General features: G+C 41.3%; 1 protein-coding gene across 1 annotated transcript; it reads right to left on the bottom strand.

Annotated features, from left to right (window-relative positions):
* Positions 1-855: 855 nt before the first annotated feature.
* Positions 856-5267, bottom strand: KRT24 (keratin 24). Its single transcript, XM_044250433.1, has 8 exons — positions 4496-5267; positions 3616-3698; positions 2945-3101; positions 2525-2686; positions 2296-2421; positions 1760-1977; positions 1286-1398; positions 856-1088 (listed from the first exon to the last, which is right to left on the bottom strand). Exons 1-8 carry the CDS (start codon positions 5120-5122, stop codon positions 985-987), a joined length of 1590 nt encoding a protein of 529 aa, XP_044106368.1. The 5' UTR covers positions 5123-5267; the 3' UTR covers positions 856-984.
* Positions 5268-21243: the final 15976 nt, after the last annotated feature.

The raw sequence follows: 21243 nt of genomic DNA, 5'->3' as shown, positions 1-21243 counted from the left end.
TATTTGAAGGTATAAATTATGAAGTTTTAATGAGCTCCTCCTGTATGCTTTCATGTTTGTTGTGCATAAATTATGTTCACATTTATCCTTTACAATTTTAAATTTGGCTTTTCGTGCCAAGTTTCAAGTTCTTTTCTCGAGGACTGGCTTGTGGGGTTGATTCTCTAATTTGTGGATCTTGTCCATTAAATTCCTCATGGGAAAGACTTAACCAGCTTAGCTTTGTCCTGTGTCTGGTTCTTCCTGGGACTGACCCTGTACCACCTCCTGACCTACTTTAACAGGCTTCATTATCCCAAGTAAGACAAGATTGAGCCATGTGGATGACCCGGGGGTAAGAACTTCAACAATGAAGAGTAGGAAAAGGAGACATCTGCTTGGCTAAGTGACAGTTTTTGGCTATGGGTGTGGCTAGATTTTGTAAGGGTACAAGTATCTGAGATCTTTTCTCTTTGGGGCTTTCAAGGTTTTCAGAAATCTGGCACCCTATTACATATCCCATCTTATTTCCCACAACATTTTTTAGGGATGCTGAAGTCTAATTTTAGTTATCACTGGGTTTCAGTGGGATGTTGCTAGAAATGCCCACATACCAAATAACTCCAATCTTGATTTTTATGAAGAGGGTCTTATATAAATAATGAATTAATATTAGTAACATAATAGTGAGGAGAGATCATAACTGATAGCTTTATTTCTAGGTAGAATATTGAACTTCTTTAAAAATTTCAGAAAGCATTATTTAACTTGCAAAAGTAAGTTTATTGAAGCATGAAAACAATTAGAGCAAAGTTGTTATTTCAACTTTTTCAAGAGTGTTCTAGTAAGAAAAGAAAAGAGGATGCGAAAAAAATGCTTGGTCATCTACTTCTGGATGGAAATTCTTCCTGAAGTTATCCAGAAAGATGGCAGGATTGATGTGATTTCTTCATTTGTGTCCTTTGATTTTTCTCTGAAAGACACTCTTGCTGATCTGGAAATTGCTTATTTCACTTTCACCTCAGACACATTGCTCACTTGAGATGAGATGACTTTGCCGTCCACCACCTCCTCCACGATGGTCTTAGTCACTCTGGTCTTGTTTGGATCTGAAAGTCACAGAATCACTATGTCAGTCTGGAAACGATCACAGAAACCCAGATCAAGAGACATTCAAATGCATTCTTTAAGTAAGTTCTCTCGGGTTAAGATTTTGTAAGCAGTAGTATATGCTTTTTATAAGACAAGAGAAGCATGCCTTTACTTTTAAATTATAAGATGATCATGAGCATTAAGGAGCGTTTACCTCTTCCTTGGCCAGAACAGCTTCCAGATCTCGAGTCACCAGATCCCATGTTTCTGGATCCTGTACTTCTGGATCCCGAGTTTCTAAGATCAGATCCTCCAGAACCACAACCCCTAGAGGAAAAAAGAGTTGTTTTCCTTTGTAGTTTGCAAAGGTGGGAGAAACCCACCATGCAGGGGGCTCTCCATGATGAAGGTAAATATTTTTGGATTGGACTGAGTCTCTGTGACTTTGTATCATCATCATCATCATCATTATTATTTAAGATGGGCATGGAGCCCAACACAGGGCTTCAATTCATGACCCTGAGATCAAGACCTGAGCTAGGATCAAGAGTCAGATGCTTAACCAACTGAGCCACCCAGGTGCCCCACTGTGACTTTTTAAACTAAGTCCAGCCCTCAGACCCCTTTCTGGTTTCATAAGAGAAGTACACCAAGGAATGCACGGAGTGGGTTCATAACTTTCACTCACCCTCCCTCCCCATCGAGCAGGCGCCGGTAGGTCTCAATCTCCATCTCTAGGCGGGTCTTGATGTTCAGAAGTTGCTCGTACTCTGCGTTCTGACATTCGGTCTCGCCCCGGATCTGGCAGATCTGCTCCTCCAGGCCGCTGATCTTCATCTGGATTTCTGACAGCTGAGCCATGTAGCCAGCTTCTGTGTCAGCCAGGGTTCCCTCCAGGGAGCTTTTCTAAGAAAAAAAGCAAATCAAAACCTCGTGATGCAAAACTCCCCTTTATAAGGTGCTAAAAGAAGTACACCTTCAAGTGACAACTTAGGGTGTTCTATGATTGGTTCCTTATTTCTTGTTGGCGTAACTGTTTTTCTTTAAGCCGAATCTTCTACAGAAGTATATGATCTTGAACTGGAATGTTTATGCTTTCTATAACCACAAACGAGCTCTCCTAATGCTGCTTTCATTATGTGCCAAGTGGAACATCTTGGCAAAGAAAGAACACGGGATCGCTTAACTGCCTGTTGGAGATGTTGCAAACCTCTTTGCACTCACCATGGCCATTTGGGACTGAAGCTCAATTTCCAGAGCTTGCAGAGTACGTTTCAGTTCTGTTATCTCATTCTTGGCGGAACTGGCTGCCCCGGCATCTGTAGAAATTTGTGCTTGCAGCGACGCACTCTAGAGAAAAAAGCAGATGCGGTCAGGGCAGGCTGAAGAACTGGGAGGAGGGAGGTGGCCTGCATGTGACCGCGGGCTCGGGCATCCAGCCGTGATGATCTACCTGTTTGTTGAACTGCTCCTCGGCCTCGCGGCGGTTTTGCTCAGCCAGCTCCTCATACTGCGCCCGCATGTCATTCAGTAACTTGGTCAGGTCAGTCCCTGGGGCAGCGTTCATTTCCACGGTCACGTCCCCTCCGGAGCTTCCTTGCATGCTCTTCATTTCCTAGTGTGAAGAGAAACACCAAGGTGATAAAAAGAGGAAAGCAAAGACTTCTTAAAACGTGCATAGCCAACCAAAAAACCGAAACTAGGACACTACAGGCTACCCCCGCTTCCCACTAAATTCAGATATAATTTGCTCGTGACTACTTGTTTCCTCGATCATAGGTGTCAGAAATCCATTTAGAGAAAACGTATTTTATTTTTACAGAATGATGTGGGGTAGGCCAGGGCCCTTTAATAATGTGGAATGTGTTCCTACCTCCTCGTGATTCTTTTTCAGGTAGGCCAGCTCCTCGGTGAGGCTCTCGATCTGCATCTCCAGGTCAGAGCGTGTCATGGTCAGGTCATCCAGAACTTTCCGCAGGCCATTGATGTCGGCTTCCACGGCCTGCCGGAGATACAGCTCATTCTCGTACCTGGAAAGGATAACAGTAGGACAGGACAGAGCATTTCAAATCCATCAATTCTCGCATAGTGAAGAAAAAGATTTTTCCTCTGAGCTCTCGGTTTATTTATGTCCTCTCTACGTCTAACGCAGGGCTTGAACTCATGACTCGGACCGAGATCAAGAGCTCCATTTTCCTCTGAGTGAATCAGCCACGCACCCCCTCCTGAGCTATTTGATTTAAAAAAAAAAAAAGGCTACTAAGTTTTCTCTTAGGAATGATTCCCCTGGAACGAAAATTGTGAACTGAGTATTAATTCTATTGACGGCTAATATTTTTTAGAACAAAAATTTCATCCTTAATTTGCCTCTCTTTTTGTTTCCTTGTTGGAGCGGAGTGGTGTTTTTTTTAAATTTACTCTTGGAATGTTTGTAAATTTAGGTCTTGATCTCCTAAAACATAGTTCTTTAAATTTAGAATAAGTGAAACAGACAGATTGCATTTTATTTCTCCCACAACATTTGCAAGTCTTCTCTTTTCTTACTTCATTCTGAAGTCATCAGCAGCCAGTCTGGCATTGTCGATCTGCAGAACGATCCCAGCATTTTCAATAGTTGCAGTAATGATCTGGAAAAAGCAATAATAGTGAATGCATCATGGATACTTTTTACCTGTGTCTGCATGCCCCTCTGTGAGGGTAGATGTCCTTCATGTTGGCATTTAAAGGAAAATTGCTCTGAAAACGTGCTTAGTAATGACATCTTTATTGATAATCTGGTGTTGTTGGGCTATATCTTTCTGCAAAAAGGTAACAGTTTACACATTTACTGGAATAGGCATGAAACATTGTTTTATAGAGCACAGCCCTCTGCTTATTTCTTTTGCTTTGGAGAATCAGTTCATCTATAAGTTCTTTCAGAAAATAGTACAAAAAATGAATTTTACTTTTAAAAAGTCTTTAAAAAATATTTCCCATACAATGGTGGGTAAACATTTCAGATTCTGCTCACACAGTATTTGCACCAGATTTCCTAGGAAGAAAAGTAGTTGTAAAGATGATTTAAATATAGCAAGACACTAAAATATGTCGACCTGCCAGAATTAATCAGAAACATTAGATTAAGCTAGTGTTGACTCATTGCCACCATTCTTGTATGTACCTGTTAATTAGCTGTCTTGCATTATATAAATTTTGCTCTTACGTAGAAACACTCAAATTTGAGATGCAAACAGATAATTAGTACGGTTGGATGTCATATACAGTACTGTCATAGTTAAAACATACCAAGTCCCATTTTACATGTACAACAAGCAAATATGTCTTTAAATAATTCCTTGACTTGAAATCTTCATTACAGTATATGGTCTGAATAAGAGCAAAAGATACAGAAATAATAGAAACTCGGTAGTGGATAGTGTCTTACCTGGTTCCGGAGATCTTCAATGACTGGATAGTATTTGCTGTAATCTTTTCCAGATCCACCATCTCCAGATCCAGGCCCAAATTTCTCATACCACTCCCTGATTTTGTTCTCCAGATCCGTATTGGCCTCTTCCAGGGCTCTGACCTTGTCTAGGTAACTGGCCAGGCGGTCATTGAGGTTCTGCATGGTTTGCTTTTCACCTCCCGAGAAAAGGCCCCCATCGCCAACACCCCCTCCCATACCACCCCCCATTCCACCGCCGTAGCTGTAGAAGCCTCCACTAGCACCACCACCAATTCCAGAACCCCCACCAAAGCCAGACCCCCCACCAAAGCCAGAACCCCCACCAAAGCCAGAACCTCCTCCAAAGCCAGCCCCAGAGCCTGCAGTTCCTCCCAAACCACCCCCTCCTGAGCAGCTACCAAAACCTCCCCCAAAGCTACCTCCAAAGCCACTGGTCGATCCCCCACTCAGGCCACAGCTACCGGTTCCTCCTCGGAAGCCCCGGGCAGAGCCACCCCCCACACCGCATCTGCTTCCACTGCTGAAGCTGCTCCCACCAGCAGACACCCTGACCATGCCGCTGCTTCCAGCCCTGGAAGAGGACACTCGAGAAGAGCAAGACATGGTCCTCCTCCTGCAAATGTTGAGCTCGTTCCGGGGAAGAGGAGAGGTGACACTGAAGCCCGTATTTGCAAGCTGTCTTTTTGGCCCTTATATACACACTTTCAGGGTGTTCCTTTTCTGTGTCACTTCTTAATCCCCATTACAGTTTTGCTAATCTGCAGTTGGAACCCACTCTACTGGCTCTTTTTCTGAAGCTAGGTCAGAGCCTCAGGGCATTTACTCTATCAAGAAAAAAAAAAAAAGGTGGAGCAAAACAAAAACTTTTTTTTTTTCCCCCAGAATTACAGTTTTAATCTTTCAGAGGTTTCGATGACTTAGAATTCTTTCCTGAAAGTGTAATTCTATTCATTTTGCTTCATGATTTCCCAACTGGGGAAGAACACATCCCCAGATTAGCAAATGCAATTAAAATACTTAATACAATGAGAATGGAAATTTCCCAACAAACTCCTAACTTTTGTTCATATTATCCTCTTAAAGTTGAAATTAGCTCTAGCATCAGCATTAGTTTTAGGTTTACTTAATTGTCATTCTCTATGGTCATTTCAATCCCCATATTTCTAAGGGTACGTTTGTATTGAAGTTTTCTTTGTGTTCTGAGATCAGATTAGGTATTTTCACTGTTAAAAAGAAAGAATTAAATATAATAGTTTTTCCTGCATGTACTATTAGATCTCAGCAATATGCTTACTTGAGCAGAGAATATCCTGGAAAGACTGGAAACAGTTTTAGATGGGGGTTCATTGTCACTGAAATGATGGTACGAAGATGCTTTTCTTTCTGATTAAATTCGAGCCTGAGATGGTGATAGCAACTTCCTTTTTTGAGTCAAATCTTAAGAAACTAAGATGATGCTGATTTTATCTTTGTTTTAAAGGTGTTGGAGAAGGGGATCTGAATCCACTTCTGCTAATCAGTGTTATGCCTGGAGTCATTTTGCAGATACTAAAATGTGGAATTCCCCCTGTCTGCTTTCTGCTCATATTTTTTCTGTTTTGGTTGAAAAGGTATTTAGTAAAGATACGTATCCACTTCCGATAACTAATGTTATGACTGGAATCATTTTACAGATAACCAAAATCTAGAATCCTCCCCAGTTCACTTTCTGCTTCCTGTTTTTCTGTCCCTTTGTACTTTACATTACTTCCTTTTGCCTCTGCTAGTAGTTTCTCTGGTTTAAAAGTTTTGGTTTTTGTTTTTTGGGTTTTGTTTTGTTTTGTTAAGACGCTCCTATAGGATTCCCCTTACATGAAGTACCTGGCATTGTCAATTTCAGAGACAGTAAACAGAACTGAGTTGCCAGTGGCTGGGTGGAGGGGAAATGAGGAGTTGTTTAATGGATATAGAGTTGCAGTTTTGCAAGATGAAAAGAGTTCTGGAGGTTGGTTGCAGAGCAATATGAATGTACTTAACAATACTGAGCAGACACAAATGTGAAGATGGTAAATTTTGTTATGTTTACTTTACCACAATTTTTAAAAAGCATCTTTTTTTAAAAAAAAAGATTTTATTTATTTATTTGAGAGAGAGAGCGAGCAAGAGAGGGAAGAAACATAAGCAGGGGGAGTGGGAGAGGGAGAAGTGGGCTGCCTGGCAGGCGGAGCTCAATCCCAGGACCTTGGGATCCCCCACCCGAACCAAGCTGAAAGCAGATGCTTAATGACTGAGCCACCCAGGCCCCCCTAAAAAGTAACTTAAAAAAAAAAAGTGTAGATGATTTTAAAACCTTTCTTGGCCTCCGCTTTATGCTCAGGTAGCTGAGTTTTGCTTATTAAAACTAGTTTTTATCTTGGCAGTCTCTTTAAATTGTGTGCGTGTGCTTTAATCGCCATCAATCATTTGTTAGCCTGTGTTCTGCCTTCTGTTAATTTCTCCTTGGACTGCCTTTGATTGGCACACACTATTAAATAGGTGATAATTCCCTTTGCTGCGTAGCTCTTCAGGAATTAGTTTTTACATTTGCCTGCCCTATCTTCTTTCTCTTCTCTCTCTCTCTTTCTATCTGACAGAGAGAGAGAGAGAGCGAGCACGCACAAGCAGGCAGAGTAGCAGGAAGAGGGAGAGGGAGACACAGGCTTCCCGCTGAGTAAGGAGCCCAACGTGGGGCTTGATCCCAGGACCCTGGGATCATGACCTGAGCCAAAGGCAGTTGCTTAATAAACTGAGCCACCCAGGCCCCCTATGCCTTATTTTCACAGCAGTGGTGTGTTACTATTCTTCTCTGGAGGGTGCCATCTCTCCAAGGCCGTTGAGGTGCTTTATAAACTTTAACTTGTTAAGCTGGGAGTAATTCTCATCACACCCTTTTAAGGTAGGTAAAAAAATGCACCAGCGTTAAGGAATGTTGGTCATCTTGTCTCACCCCTCCCCAGAGCTGGGAAACCAGCGAAGCCTAAGCACTAGTGATTAATGGTGTGATGGTAAATGCTAGAGATAAGAAAAAACCACTGGGCTTTTCTTCCCTTTCATAAATGTATGAAATGTAATCTTTCCACGTTCATAAAGGCTGGCATTTGCCTAAAGGAAGGTCTAAAGAAAGGGACAATAGCTAAATGAAAGAAGGCTAATTGCAATGGTGAAATTTCAGAGCTTTATGTGGAAAGAATGAGAAAAACCAACATTCAGCAGCAGCTCTGGCCTCCGAAATTTGCTTGAGGCATGTGTTTTTAGTTGTCATGTGAGTTTTATCTTTTTCATTTTGGTGGCTTTACTAACCTTCTATTTGGGGATATCTGGATTGTTCGGGTGTCCACTGAAGAAGCTTGTGATGACTAAGGTATTCCATCTTCTGCCCTATTTTTTTTTTTTTAGCTTTCTTCTTGATATAATTTTTAATGCTGACACATTTCTTTTTTGTTTTTAAAATTGAGATTCAAACGTAAGTTATTTTTTAAAAATTTTAAAAAAATTAAAAATTTTTTTTTATATTTTTAAAATAAGATTTTATTTATTTATTTGAGAGCGAGAGAGAGAGAGAGAGAGAGAGAGATCACAAGTAGGCAGAAGGGCAGGCAGAGAGAGAAGGGGAAGCAGGCTCCCTGCTGAGCAGAGAGCCCAATTGGGGGCTCAATCCCAGGACCCTGAGATGATGACCTGAGTCAAAAGCAGAGCCTTAACCCCATGAGCCACCCAGGCGCCTCCAAAATTAAGGTCAAAGATAAGGTCAAAGATGCTTCTCTGATACTCTAGAGTTATTGCTGGGAAGGGTATGTAATAAATAAAACAACCATTACTACCTCAAATTCCTTGCCTGATGAGACGGTGTATGAATATATATAGACATAAACTCACAGGATTTTCTTCTATTCATTAGTATTACTTTACATGCATTTTTTAATGCTTTCTTTCTATGGATCTATGCATTTCCTTTTAAATAGGTAGACCTATCAAACAGTCTCATCTTAATTCTATGACTGGCAAACTCTAGAACACTGGTGTTTAGTGGATTGAAGGGTTTTAATCACATATATAAATAAAATTCTGTTCTTGCTTGAGGTGTTAGAATTCATTTTTTGTTTTAAGATTCTATTTATTGGAGAGAGAGAGTGAAAGCAAGAGAGCACAAGCAGGGGGAATGGCAGATGGTGAGGGAGAAACAGGCTCCCCACTGAGCAGGGAGCCCAATAAGGGCTCCAACCCAGCACCCCGGGATTACGACCTGAGCTGAAGGCAGATGCCCAACCGACTAGGCCACCCAGGTGCCTAGAATTCTTTAGTAAATACTGGTCCCCCTTGTTTTAAGACATCCTCCAAATTTAATACTTTCTTTATTTGAAATAATGACTTGCCAAGGCTCACAAATTAATTCTTGCCATTTCTTTCATTTGTAAAATGAAAGCTTCAAGAATCTGGTGAGTTTGCAGTGAAACATAATGTTCAGAGATGCCAGCTTCAGTGTCTGGCATCCCAGAGTTGTTCCATATAAGATCCTTTCAAAGAAGTAAAGTGAAACCCTGATGACCAGGCTCCCAGCTCAGTGTTGCCCTTAGTTATATAGTGCTTTGAATAGTTTCTTGTGAGCAGTTATTTTACTTGTAAAGAATCATGTAAATGATGGTTCAGTATAGAATAAAACTTTTGCAATGAGTGCAGAATGATTTGCAAATAATAACCTGAGACATTTTTGTCAGATAGATTACTAGTATTTCTTTATTTTTATTTTTTAAAAAAGATTTTATTTATTTATTTGTCAGAAAAAGAGAGCACAAGTGGGGGAGCAGCAGGCAGAGGGAGGAGAAGCAGACACCCCACTGAGCAGAGGCCTGGTGAGGGACTTGATCCCAGGACGCTGGGATCATGACCTGAGCCGAAGGCAGATGCTTAATGGACTGAGCTGCACAGGTGCCCCATGCATCCAAATTTTACTACCTTTCAAGACCTGCCTCTTTTTGAACACTTTTCTTGCCCCACCTACCAACTCCTAATTTACCAGCTTCCCCACCTCTCTATAACCTTCTTTCTTTTGTTCTTATAGTTTCTACCACATTACTCGCCACTTAGCTATTCTTTTATTTTTCCTTAAAATTAAAAAAAAGCGGGGGGGTACCTGGATGGCTCAGTTGGTTAAACATCTGACTCTTGATTTTAGCTCAGGTTATGATCTCAGGGTCATGAGATCAACTCCCACATTAGGCTCTACCCTCGGGGTGGAGCCTGCTTAAGATTCTCTCTCTCCCTTTGCCCCTCCCCCTGCCATCCCTCCTTGGCATGCCTGCTGTCCCTGAAAAAAAAAAAAAAAAGGGAACATATTCATTGCAAAAACACTTAAACTTAAACATACAGTTTTTCTTTAAAGATTTTTAAATGGTACAAGTAGTACATTTTTTTCCCAGAAAAATTGGAAAATGCAAACAAACATGCAGCAGATAATAAAGATCACTCACATTTTCACTACCCACAAACAGCCGCTGTTCACAGTTTGGTGTACATTCTTCCAGATTTTTAATAAGCATGTATGTAATTTGTGAATAATTATTTTCTTACAAAAGTAGATGATCCTGCATTCATTGTTTTAAAACTCTATTTTTCATTTCTCAAGAGATGACTGACATCTTTTCAGGCCAATACACCAATTCGAACATTCTTTTTTTTTTTAAAAAAAGATTTTATTTATTTATTTGACAGAGAGAGATCACAAGTAGGCAGAGAGGCAGGCAGAGAGAGAGCAAGGGAAGCAGGCTCCACTGAGCAGAGAGCCCGATGTGGGACTCGATCCCAGGACCCTGAGATCATGACTTGAGCCGAAGGCAGCGGCTTAACCCACTGAGACACCCAGGTACCCCCAACTCGAACATTCTTAACTGGTTGCATAACGTGCCTTCAATGGACCTTGATGTGTGTTTGATAACAGTCTATTAATTCTCTTTTGTGGGATATTTTATAATGTCTGGTATTTCACTATGATAAGACACCAGAAGGATGGGCATATAATAAATAACTGTCCTAGGAATGGAACTCCAGGTTCTAAGAACATGCTGTTTTCTGAAGGGCCTTTGATTCCTGTTGCTGAATTGTTGCCAATCTCACTCTATCTAACAATGCATTTGTGCCTTTTCCCTATACCCTTGCTAAAAAAGGTATTACCACTAAACAAAACAGACCTGTTTTGATTCCTTCTTTGAATATGAGAGATCTTGGACATGGGGCACTTCGCTTTTGTTTTTGTTTTTAAAGATTTTATTTATTTATTTATTATTTATTTATTTTATTTATTTATTTGATAGAGATCACAAGTAGGCAGAGAGGCAGGCAGAGAGGAAGGGAAGCAGGCTCCCTGCTGAGCAGAGATCCCCATGCGGGGCTCCATCCCAGGACCCTGGGATCATGACCTGAGCCAAAGGCACAGGCTTTAACCCACTGAGTCACCTGGGATCCCTGGCCTGGGGCACTTTGTAATGTTTGTTGGTCATTTATATTTTATGAATTGCTTATGTGTGTCATGTATCCATTTCTTAACACCATAGCTATCTTTTACTTAAGGATCTGTTCATGAATTTATAGACTGGGGATATCAGTCAATATCAGTCAAATATGTCATATATGAAAAGGACATTGAAAACCCTTGTTAACTTGTGGCATTGCTGAAAATTTAGACATAAAGTAATTGGTTGTTGGCTCCCTTCTGCATCCAGCCTCCAAGAAGGTGGGCTAAAGTTCTTACCTTCTTGGATGATGCCCCGGGGGATGTGGCAGGCAGACAGGCAGCGTTGGGGGCAGTGGTTAGGGAAAGAAAGTTTGGCGAATAGGAGGCTGAGGATGAGTTGGGCCAGCTAACCAGGTTGTGGATTCTTGGAACTACCAATTTCTTGGGAGTTGGCTGGTCCCAGAATCCTCTCTTAATTTTGGATAGAGAAGACATCTGCCAGCAGGTGGCGCCAAACTGCAGCTAAGACAAGATTGAAAGCGTGTAGCCCAAATCTGGAGTCCCCTGGCTGACTGCTGCAGATTCCCCTGGTTGCTGGGGGCAGGGGTGGGGGTGGGGGGGTGGGTGGGGGGGTTGGGGGGTTGGAATGGATTTTGACCACATTTTACGAAGGTTTAAAATGTTTTCTTTTAATTTTGTGTTTCTCACTGTATATCATTTTTTGGATACTGATCTCTCTTCCCCCTCATGCTTTCGTAAAAGCAAAATCCTCTTTGGATTTCTTTCGGTTAGCAAAATCAGGTACAAATATATGTCTTCCATAAAAGGGAAGTGGTATAACCGTGAATTTTTGAAAAGAAGGTGAAACTTGTATTTACTTATGATTTTATTATTTATTATCCAATTTATTATTATATTCATTTACCAATTATTCTAATGTTTTCTTTTTATGATTCTATAAATTATCATCCTTTTACTATCTTATTTTATTATCCTATTCTGTCATTTATTTTATTCTTTTATTATCTTGTTAGTTTATATTTTACATACCAGTAATAAGTCAATTTTTATCAGTTATTATTTGAACATCTTGCAAAAACCACTCTGCCAGATCGTAGGGCATAAAATTGACAAGTCGTGGTCTCTGATTTTAGAGAACTTATGTATAATTTTTATTGTATTTTATATGATCACAACAAATCTTCTCTTATGTAATTTTCACAATGTTAAGAAAGTGTGAGAAAAATAATTTACATTTTTTTTCCTACTGAGAAACAATAGAGCTTATTTGCTGTCCCAGTGGTTGACCTAGTTGTAGACACTTGGTTGCTGCTGGCTGATTTATCATCTTCCCTTGTTTACAGATCATTGCCCTAGTTAGAAACCCTGTTTCTATGTAGCTTGGTTCTAGAAGCTCACTCTGCCTTCTGTCACAGACTTGTAGCCATATCCTGCTACCCAGTGACAGAAAGTGATTCTCTCCTAGTTTTGCTGCTACAGTTCTGTGTTGCAGCCCCCTGTGAAAACCATGACCCCATTGGTTCTCTGCATCCAAACACCTGTACCATCTCCATCATGTACAGTCGCCCAATCGCCCATCATCATGTCCAATCGCCCAAATTCCTTTTAACCACTAACTGTTGGGACTGATGTAGGAGATGCTGGAAAGGAGAACATCGTGTTCCTGCTTTTGGGCCTTTACGTTGTCCTACAGCACTAATGTCGTAAGTAGGGTTATCTATTCTATATTAAATCCAACAAATTTTTATTGAGCCCTTATTCTTTGACAGATATTGGGCTGGGAAACAGGGCTTTGTGTTTATCAATCTACAGAATATCTGCTCAGCTACATGTGGTTAAAATTGGCTATGGTGGAACTTTATATAACTATTTATGACCTTGTTTCCATAGGAGAATGTATTCAAGGTCCAAAAGGTCAGCATGATGTGTTGCCTCAAGAAACCTGGAGCCACATTTTTTGTACTTCCAGCTCCCCAGTTACTCTCTGGTTGTGTACCAGCTGTAGGATGTTGAGAAAATTACTTAAATCTCTGTACGATGGTTTTCACATGTGTAAAATAAAGACAATGGCTCCTACATCATAGAGTTACCGTGAGGACTAAGGAAGGTATAGTTGTAAAGAGCCAGGAGTAATTCTTGGCATATGGCAGATGTGAAATGTGTTAGTCAAATAGAAAAATGTATTAAAAAACCTTTTGGAATTCAAGGTCCTCTTGAATTGAAGACTGTTTTTGTTTTTAACATCACATGAATATAATTAATAATCATTATGTCTTTGTTCGTTTAAAAAAGTCCTGGGATTTTTTTTAAAAAAGATTTTACTTATTTATTTAACAGAGAGAGAGACCACAAGTAGGCAGAGAGAGAGAAGGGGAAGCAGGCTCCCTGCTGAGCAGAAAGCCTGATGTGGAGCCCTGAGATCATGACCTGAGCTGAACGCAGATGCTTAACCCACTGAGCCACCTAGGTGCCCCTTAAAAAATGTCCTGGGATTTTAACCCTAGGGCCAGTTGCCCAAAAAACAGAAAAAATAAATAGAAAGCAAGATTATGTATATGTGGCAATGCATTATTTTTTATTTTAAAAGTCCCATAAAACAAATACCTATGAGGGCACCTGGATGGCTCAGTTGGTTAAGCAACTGCCTTCGGCTCAGGTCATGATCCCGGAGTCCCAGGATCGAGTCCCGCATCAGGCTCCCAGCGCCATGGGGAGTCTGCTTCTCCCTCTGACCTTCCCCCCACTCATGCTCTCTCTCACTGTCCCTCCTTCAAATAAATAAATAAAAATCTTAAAAAAAAAACCAAAAAAACCCAAATAACCTATGAGAAAGGTTGAGGAGTGTGGGTTTTTTGCTTGACTCATCCATTCTTCAATTACTGGATAATATTTGCTGTAATCTTTGGCTGGACCAAATCCCTATTGATTTTGATTTTCGAATCAGCAGCTTGTTGATGCTGTAGCCTGGGAACTGAGGTTCCAGATGGTATGCTTTTCACATGGGAGAAGCCCACCACTGTAGCCTCCGGTCTTTCTATCATGAATCCTGCCTTAACTGGAGGTGTGTTTATCACCATGGAAACCTATACTTACACCTACACCACTATCTCCAATCTGGGCTAAGCATCATTTCTCAAAAGTTTGTTCTAATGATTCATCATGTTCAAGGCCTTTTGCTCCTTTAAATAAGACATCATTTTCTTGTCTAATCTCTCTTGCTATTCATACTGGCATTTCCACATCATTTTTGCAGTTTTCAACCACACTTTTACATGTCCATGAAATCTAAGTAATAATTATCAGAGTTGTTAGAGGCAGTCAGGACATTCCACAGTGAAGGAAACTGAAGCTTGAAAATTATGTTTTCCCAAAACAAATGAACAAATAAAAAAAAAAAGAAAGAAAGAGAGAGACAAACCAAGAAACAGACTCTTAAGTATAGAGAATGAACTGGAGGTTACCAGAGGGGATGGGGTGGGAGATGGGGGAAATAGGTTGAGGGGATTAGGAGTGCATTTTTTGTGATGAGCACTGCGTCATATATGGAACTGTTGAATCACTGTATCATACACTAAAAACTAATATAGCACTGTATGCTAACTACACTGGGATTAAAATTAAAAACGTAGTAAGATTTAAAAATTTATGTTTTCCTTTACGTAATACAATTTGTTGGTGAAAACTGTAGAATTTCCAGGGTTGGAACCTGGGTCTCTTGACTCTGCCCAATACTTGTTTCATTATATCGAATGTTCTTTGTCGACCTGCTCTCCTCATGGTTGTCACTTTCACTGCGTGTCCCTGACATACAATTACCTCGAAGAGATCCTAGGCTGAAAGGGGTCACACCTGAAGGGAATGAAGTTTATGCAGGAAAAAAAAAAACCCACAAATCTCCTCATTTCTAGCATCCCTTAATGTGAAATTCAGTGCTCCCACCTTAAATTCTTAAATTTAAAAATTATCTTTGGGTATTTTATATTTTATAATGTTTTCTTTCTTTGGGAAAGAAAGAACCCGAGAGAGGGAGAGAGGGGGAGAGAGATGTGTTAAAGCAGTTTTTGAAAATTAAAATTTTAAACCTTTTATTTTTATTTTATTTTATTTTTTTTAAACTTTAAACCTTTTAATGACCAGTATTTTCTTATCACTAACCCTAATTCTGTCAGCTTTGAGATATTTACTGTGAAACAAGTTTGCTGAAAGTTACAGTTAAGCAAAACTTCCCATGAAATCTACAAATATTCCTGTGGCTCGTGGACAATCACACTTGTATCATTAATCTAGAAGCATTCGGTCTTTGCTTCAGTGAATTCTTTTCCTTTTTAAAAAAGATTTATTTATTTATTTGAGAGAGAGCAGGGTGGGAGGGGCAGAGGGAGAGGGAGCGAGAATCTCAAGCAGACTGCACAGTGAGCCCAGAGTCACCCCCCGGGGTGGATCTCACGACCCTGAGATCATGACCTGCACAGAAACCAAGAGTCTGAAGCTTAACCAGCTGAGCTACCCAGGTGCCCCTAGTGAATTCTTCTTAATGAAACGAATATAATTTACTTTCTGTTCATTTAGTATTGATTGGTGGCATAAAATGAAACATCTTAGGTCCATGTTGAAGAAAAGTTTCTGTTAGTTTCTGTGTCTCCCCATATATTTTGAGACATTTTGTATAAAATCACCTTTTGTGGAATAAGTTTCAAGGGATTGAGGTTTTTGAAATCCTTGCCAAATTCATAGGGTAGTGTGTTGGGTGTGGAAAGAATTGGAGTGGAGTTTGGAGACCTGAGTCCAAGTCCCATACTGCCCCTTAATTACTGTGAGACCGAGGACAAGACAAGTAACACCTCTGAGTCAGACCCTTGGTCTGTAAATGGGCACCATGCTTCTTACCTTCTAGGGTTTCATGAAGATCAAGTTCTTGTTATCTTATATCTGTACATTAAAATATCTTGTAGCGATATATTAAAATCCTAAAGTGATCTATAAACATAATGTACAATCACCATTCAATTAATTAAGATGCTAGTGTTTGTTCTTTGAGTTCTATTTCCAGGCTTTAAGAAAAACTTATATTCAAGGTGAGGAGAAATGGAAGAGTGAGTTTTTATATCAGAGTTAAATAAGTACCCATTCGCATCTTCTCTTTCTTTGGGTTTCTAGACCTAGAAACTGAACTGTGTCAAAGCTTAAAAAATGCTCTTTTTCTGATATGTCTGAGACATGATTATCTGTATTGACTGAATTTCCTGTTTTTGCTTTAATGGCCTGGAAAATGGTTTCAGTGCATGTAAATTTTTATTAAGGTTGCCTTGTTTCAAGTATTCTCTCTCTCTCTTTCTCTCTCTCTCTCTCTCTCTCACACACACACACACACACCCCTATCCCTCTAATATGGTGAATGCTTCCAAACACTATTAAATCCCTCTAATCCTGGTGGAGATTTAGGTCCATGCCCTGGGGTAATTATTTCCATCTTCTGCTTTATGTGGGAACCGAGGGGTCTTCTGTGAATGTGTCGCATGTCTTCTCTGTGGCTAAGGTGTTGGTTATATGCCAGTGCAGGTCAGTGCGGACCTGACAGACGTTAAATATGGAAGAAGGTCTCTAAGATAGAACTCACTTTAAGAAAAGATGGCTTCGGGGCACCTGGGTGGTTCAGTTGGTTGAGTGACTGCCTTCGGCTCAGGTCATGATCCTGGAGTCCCCGGATGGAGTCCCTCTTTGGGCTCCCAGTTCCATGGGGAGTCTGCTTCTCCCTCTGAACTTCTCCTCGCTCATGCTCTCTCTCACTCTCTCTTTCTCAAATAAATAAATAAGATCTTAAAAAAAAAATAAAAAGAAAAGAAAAGATGGCTTCTACCATCAGCTACACTTGACTGCAGAGGCTAGATATCCTAAGGGGCGTGGAGGTCTTGAGTGTGGACTGCTCATTCACCCTGGCAGGTCAGGGGTAAGCGCTGTAGGGAGTGATTGCTCTGAGATGAATGCTGGAATGTCTTGGGGCTCTGCTGTGGGATCCCACAGGCAGTGAAGGGTTAACTCAGCAGGCTTAGGATGCCCAAACCCTGCACATTCCAAAAAAGGAACTGGCCCTTACCCAGCTTCTGAGAGATTACCTCTAAGCCTTGGAAGATCCTGCCTGATTAGAAGGCCTTTCTAGATGCCAGAGAGTTTATTTAACAATGGGATTTCTGGGGAGGTCCTTGGGCTACCTTGTATCAGTGTGGCCTCTGAAGGGGCTGGAAATTGAGTAACTAAGGTATGTCACATGAATCCCCCTGGCAACATAACTGAGCCCCCAGTAAAAACACTGGACATCAAGGTTTTGTGAGTTTCTTTTATTGGAAAAACGATATGTTGTGACAAGTCATTTCCATGAGAAGTCAGTCCCAATTTATATGATTCTACTGTGTTTCATCTCTTCTATACCTGGATTTTCATCTGTATCTGTTCATTATTAAAAAAAAAACCATAACCATGAATATAACAGCTTTTCTGAGTTCTGCGAGTCCTTCTGGGGAATCATTGAACCTGAGGATGGCCTTGGGGCCCCCAACACACCTACACAGAGCAGAGCTCCAGGAAGAGAGGAAAGGGTGTTTGTTTCCTTTTTCATTTTCCCATGCAACTTCCAAGTCTTGTAGCATCTTGAGACTTGAGATTATGTGCAGCCTAATGCAGAAGCATTAAATTATGGTGGATGAGGTCTGTGTATGTAGTTTCAGAGGTAGGGGTTAAAGAATTAGAAAAATTAGTGTGTAAGTGTTAAGGAGACTTCTTGGATACCTATATATATTTTTATGTTTCAAAGTTATTAAATCTCCTGGACAATTACAAGTCTATAACTATGTTCTTTCAGTGCTGTGTATACATAAGCCCCCTTTTATGTCAGGCAGCGAGAGACCTCTAATGAACCCAGGCAGTGATGTTCTTTTTTCCTTTCTGGAGAGCTTTCAGCTGCTTCTTGCCTGGGACATGTGTTGCAGCATGTTACCCACTGTGCCAGGTTGTACCTCCCACCTGAACAGGAACATCTTGGCCCCGCTGGGTGCTGTGTCTCTGCAGGCATGAGTCTCACAAAGGATAGGATCCGGAGCTGTGCCCTGTGTTTTCTTTACAGACTTGCCATTTTGCCGATGCACTCATTGCAATTAGGTCATTTTTTTTTCCTGAATGCTTTTGTTTTAGTTGGCTGATTTACTAAATTCATTGTCTTATTGAAAAGTAGGGAGAATTACTGTTTACCTTTGAAAGGACTGATACCATTCTCTCTCTCATTCTGAGTACCGTGGGGGACTCGGAATCCCGTTGGGGACTCTGAAGCCTTTGGGGGAAACGCGGACTTGATCATCTCTATGTTTTCCTACGTCATTAAAGTTTTTGGATATCATGAAATTCATTTTTACATCTTTATTTTTTCATTATACTACCCACATTTATTGAGGGCTTAATATGAACCACTTTCCAACCTATATAAATTGAATATTTACTCCTTGTAACAACCCTCTGAAGGAATTGTTATCATTATTATCACCATTTTACAGGTAAGGAAATGGAGGGATAGGGCAGTTAGATAACTTTGTCAAAAACGCACAGCTGGGGGGCGCCTGGGTGGCTCAGTCAGTTAAGCATCTGCCTTTGACTCAGGTCATGATCCCAGGGTCCTGGGATTGGGTCCAGCATCCGGCTCCCTGCTCTGCAGGAAGCCTGCTCCTCCCTCTGCCTGCTGCTCCCCATGCTTGTGCTCTCTCTCTCTCAAATAAATAAACGAACAAATAAATATCCTTAAAAAGCCCCACACAGCTAGAAATAGGTAGAAATTATTTTGCATTCAGGCAGCTCAGGGCCTGACCCTTTTACTGTGCTTTGATGCTGCCTTCTCAAACAAGCAAGTTAGAGCCTGTGTGTGTCTTTAGTTTGATATGTTCGTTGGATGAGATGAATAGAAAGAGAAGGTATAAGCCAGGCTGCTCTGACCTGCCAGGACCACTCAGCTCTGGTCTGAGTTGTCACAGAGCTCTCGGTCTGGTCACTTTTTTGTGCCCTGGAAACTGACCACCCGGAATTGCGGAATATGGTTTTATATGATACAACAGACCACTCCTGAGGCTATAAATGGCTCCCGAGGGCTTTTCTATGGATGTACACAAGGAAAAAAAGAAACAGGCAAAGGAAAAGGGCTAAAACCAGGTGTGCTATTTAAAGTACTTAACAATCATTATGGCATGGGCACTGATGAGCACTGAGTCTGGAACAAGTCTGGAGTGGGGTCCTAGAGGCCTCTGCTGCCATCACATGCTTAGTCACTGGGTGGTGGGGAGTGACTCATGGAGAAAGAACGGGGGCCGTAGTTGAACACAGTTGAGGCGGGGGGAGGTCTCTGGGCAGTGGCTACTTACAGTCCTATGAAATATTTTTGGTATTTTCTTGACATGCACTATCACTATTCTACTCCTGGTAAATTTGTACAACCCAGAAAATGTGCCTCCTCTCTTGGGCAAGCAGCTTGGGTGGTGGAGTGTGGGCTGGACCCCCGGTGCAGGGCATAGCCTGCAGAAGCCCTACAGGCAACATTTCCTAATAACAGTCTTAACAGGGAGTGGGGGAGGAGTGTGCATTTCAGCACTTCCCTGGGGCTGGCATGCTGTTTTCATGCTCATTCCAAAGAGGACATACACTGAACAGAGTCAAGGATCACTGCTTTATTACATTACCTGGGCGGTCATCATTCTAGGTTATTATGGAATGGTATCTTGTTACAATACAGGTCATGGGCACATGTTTTGCTTAAATTATCTCAGGAAAACTCTTGTACAACCTCCATCTCCCAAACTGATGATCTGATTCTCTTGCACAAAAGCCAAATTCTGTATTATGTTAAGTGTGGTACAGGTTGAAATGATCTGAGATTATTTTGGCAGTTAACAATACCAGTGACTAATTATTTAAGTTCCTTTTAGGCCTTAGATGCAAAATCGAATTGTTTTGGTACAGGCCTGAGTCACGTCATTCATTCATTCAGCTCTTGAGTTTGGTCCTATGCTAGGTGCCAAGGATTCAGGAATGACTTAGATAGCTCCTGCTCTCAAGACCTTCCTTACAGTCAGCCAAATCACAAGTTAAATGGGAAATAGGCAGTTATAACACAGAGCAAGGATCTGGACCTAAGTGCCACGGAGTGGGTGTTTGGAGAAGGGCATCTCCCGGAAGGATGAGTAGAAGTCTTCTCAATCGGGCTACACCTTCACCATCCCAGGACCCCGGAATCATGACCTGAGCCAAAGGCAGATGTTTAACCAACTGAGCCACCCAGGTGCCCAGATGTTTTGACATCTTAAACAGCTTGCTGGCCCAGGGCTGGCCCAGGGCTTGCTACCTCTTAGAGGTAGCAGAGTACTCAGCTGGGATAATGTCTTTCGTATGCAAACCAAACCATGCTGCATTTACACTCCCAGCTCTCTCCTTATCCCTTTAATGTGAATTTTCTTTCCCCGAAGCTTATTAACTCTCTGTCCTTGATGCAGATACCTGGTGTTTCATCTCGAATGGGAGCCTGGCTCTGGCAAGACATCCTAGGCCCATCACCCTGGAGGACATAGGAGTGGAGGGCCTTGGTCCTTCTAGTGGACATACCATGCCCTGGTTCTCAGGGGGCCGAGTCCCCTCTTTGAGGTAAAGGTGGTCACTTTACAAAAACTCACCGTTGGAACACTTCTTGGGCACCAAGCTGGTACAAGGTATGAGCTTTGCAGCTGTAGGAGATGGTAAAAAATGTGTCTTATAAGCTCTCCTCCCTTTAAAAGCTGCCAGATGAGTTAAGGAGGAAACACCTGAACTTATCACAGATGTGACCTTTTATAGTTTCAATAACCGACATTAGTCTGATACATGTTTCTTTTTTTTTTTTTTTTTTTAGATTATTTATTTATTTATTTGACAGAGAGAGATAACAAGTAGGCAGAGAGGCAGGCAGAGAGAGCCCGATGCGGGACTCGATCCCAGGACCCTGAGATCATGACCTGAGCCGAAGGCAGCGGCTTAACCCACTGAGCCACCCAGGCGCCCTGATACATGTTTCTGATCTAAAAATATTCCTCCTGGCTTTTCAGCGAAAGAAATACATACAAATGTCTTACCACTACATCACTCACCATAGGCTAAAACTGGACACAAGTGCCCATGAACAGCAGAGTTCCACTGCTAATGCAGAGCAGCCGTTTATTTATAAAATGAAATACTA

This window comes from Neovison vison, chromosome 5, assembly GCF_020171115.1.
Source record: "Neovison vison isolate M4711 chromosome 5, ASM_NN_V1, whole genome shotgun sequence".
NCBI lineage: Eukaryota > Metazoa > Chordata > Mammalia > Carnivora > Mustelidae > Neogale > Neogale vison.
The sequence above is the reverse complement of the archived record's forward strand: the minus strand, read 5'-3'. Positions and strand labels throughout refer to the sequence as shown.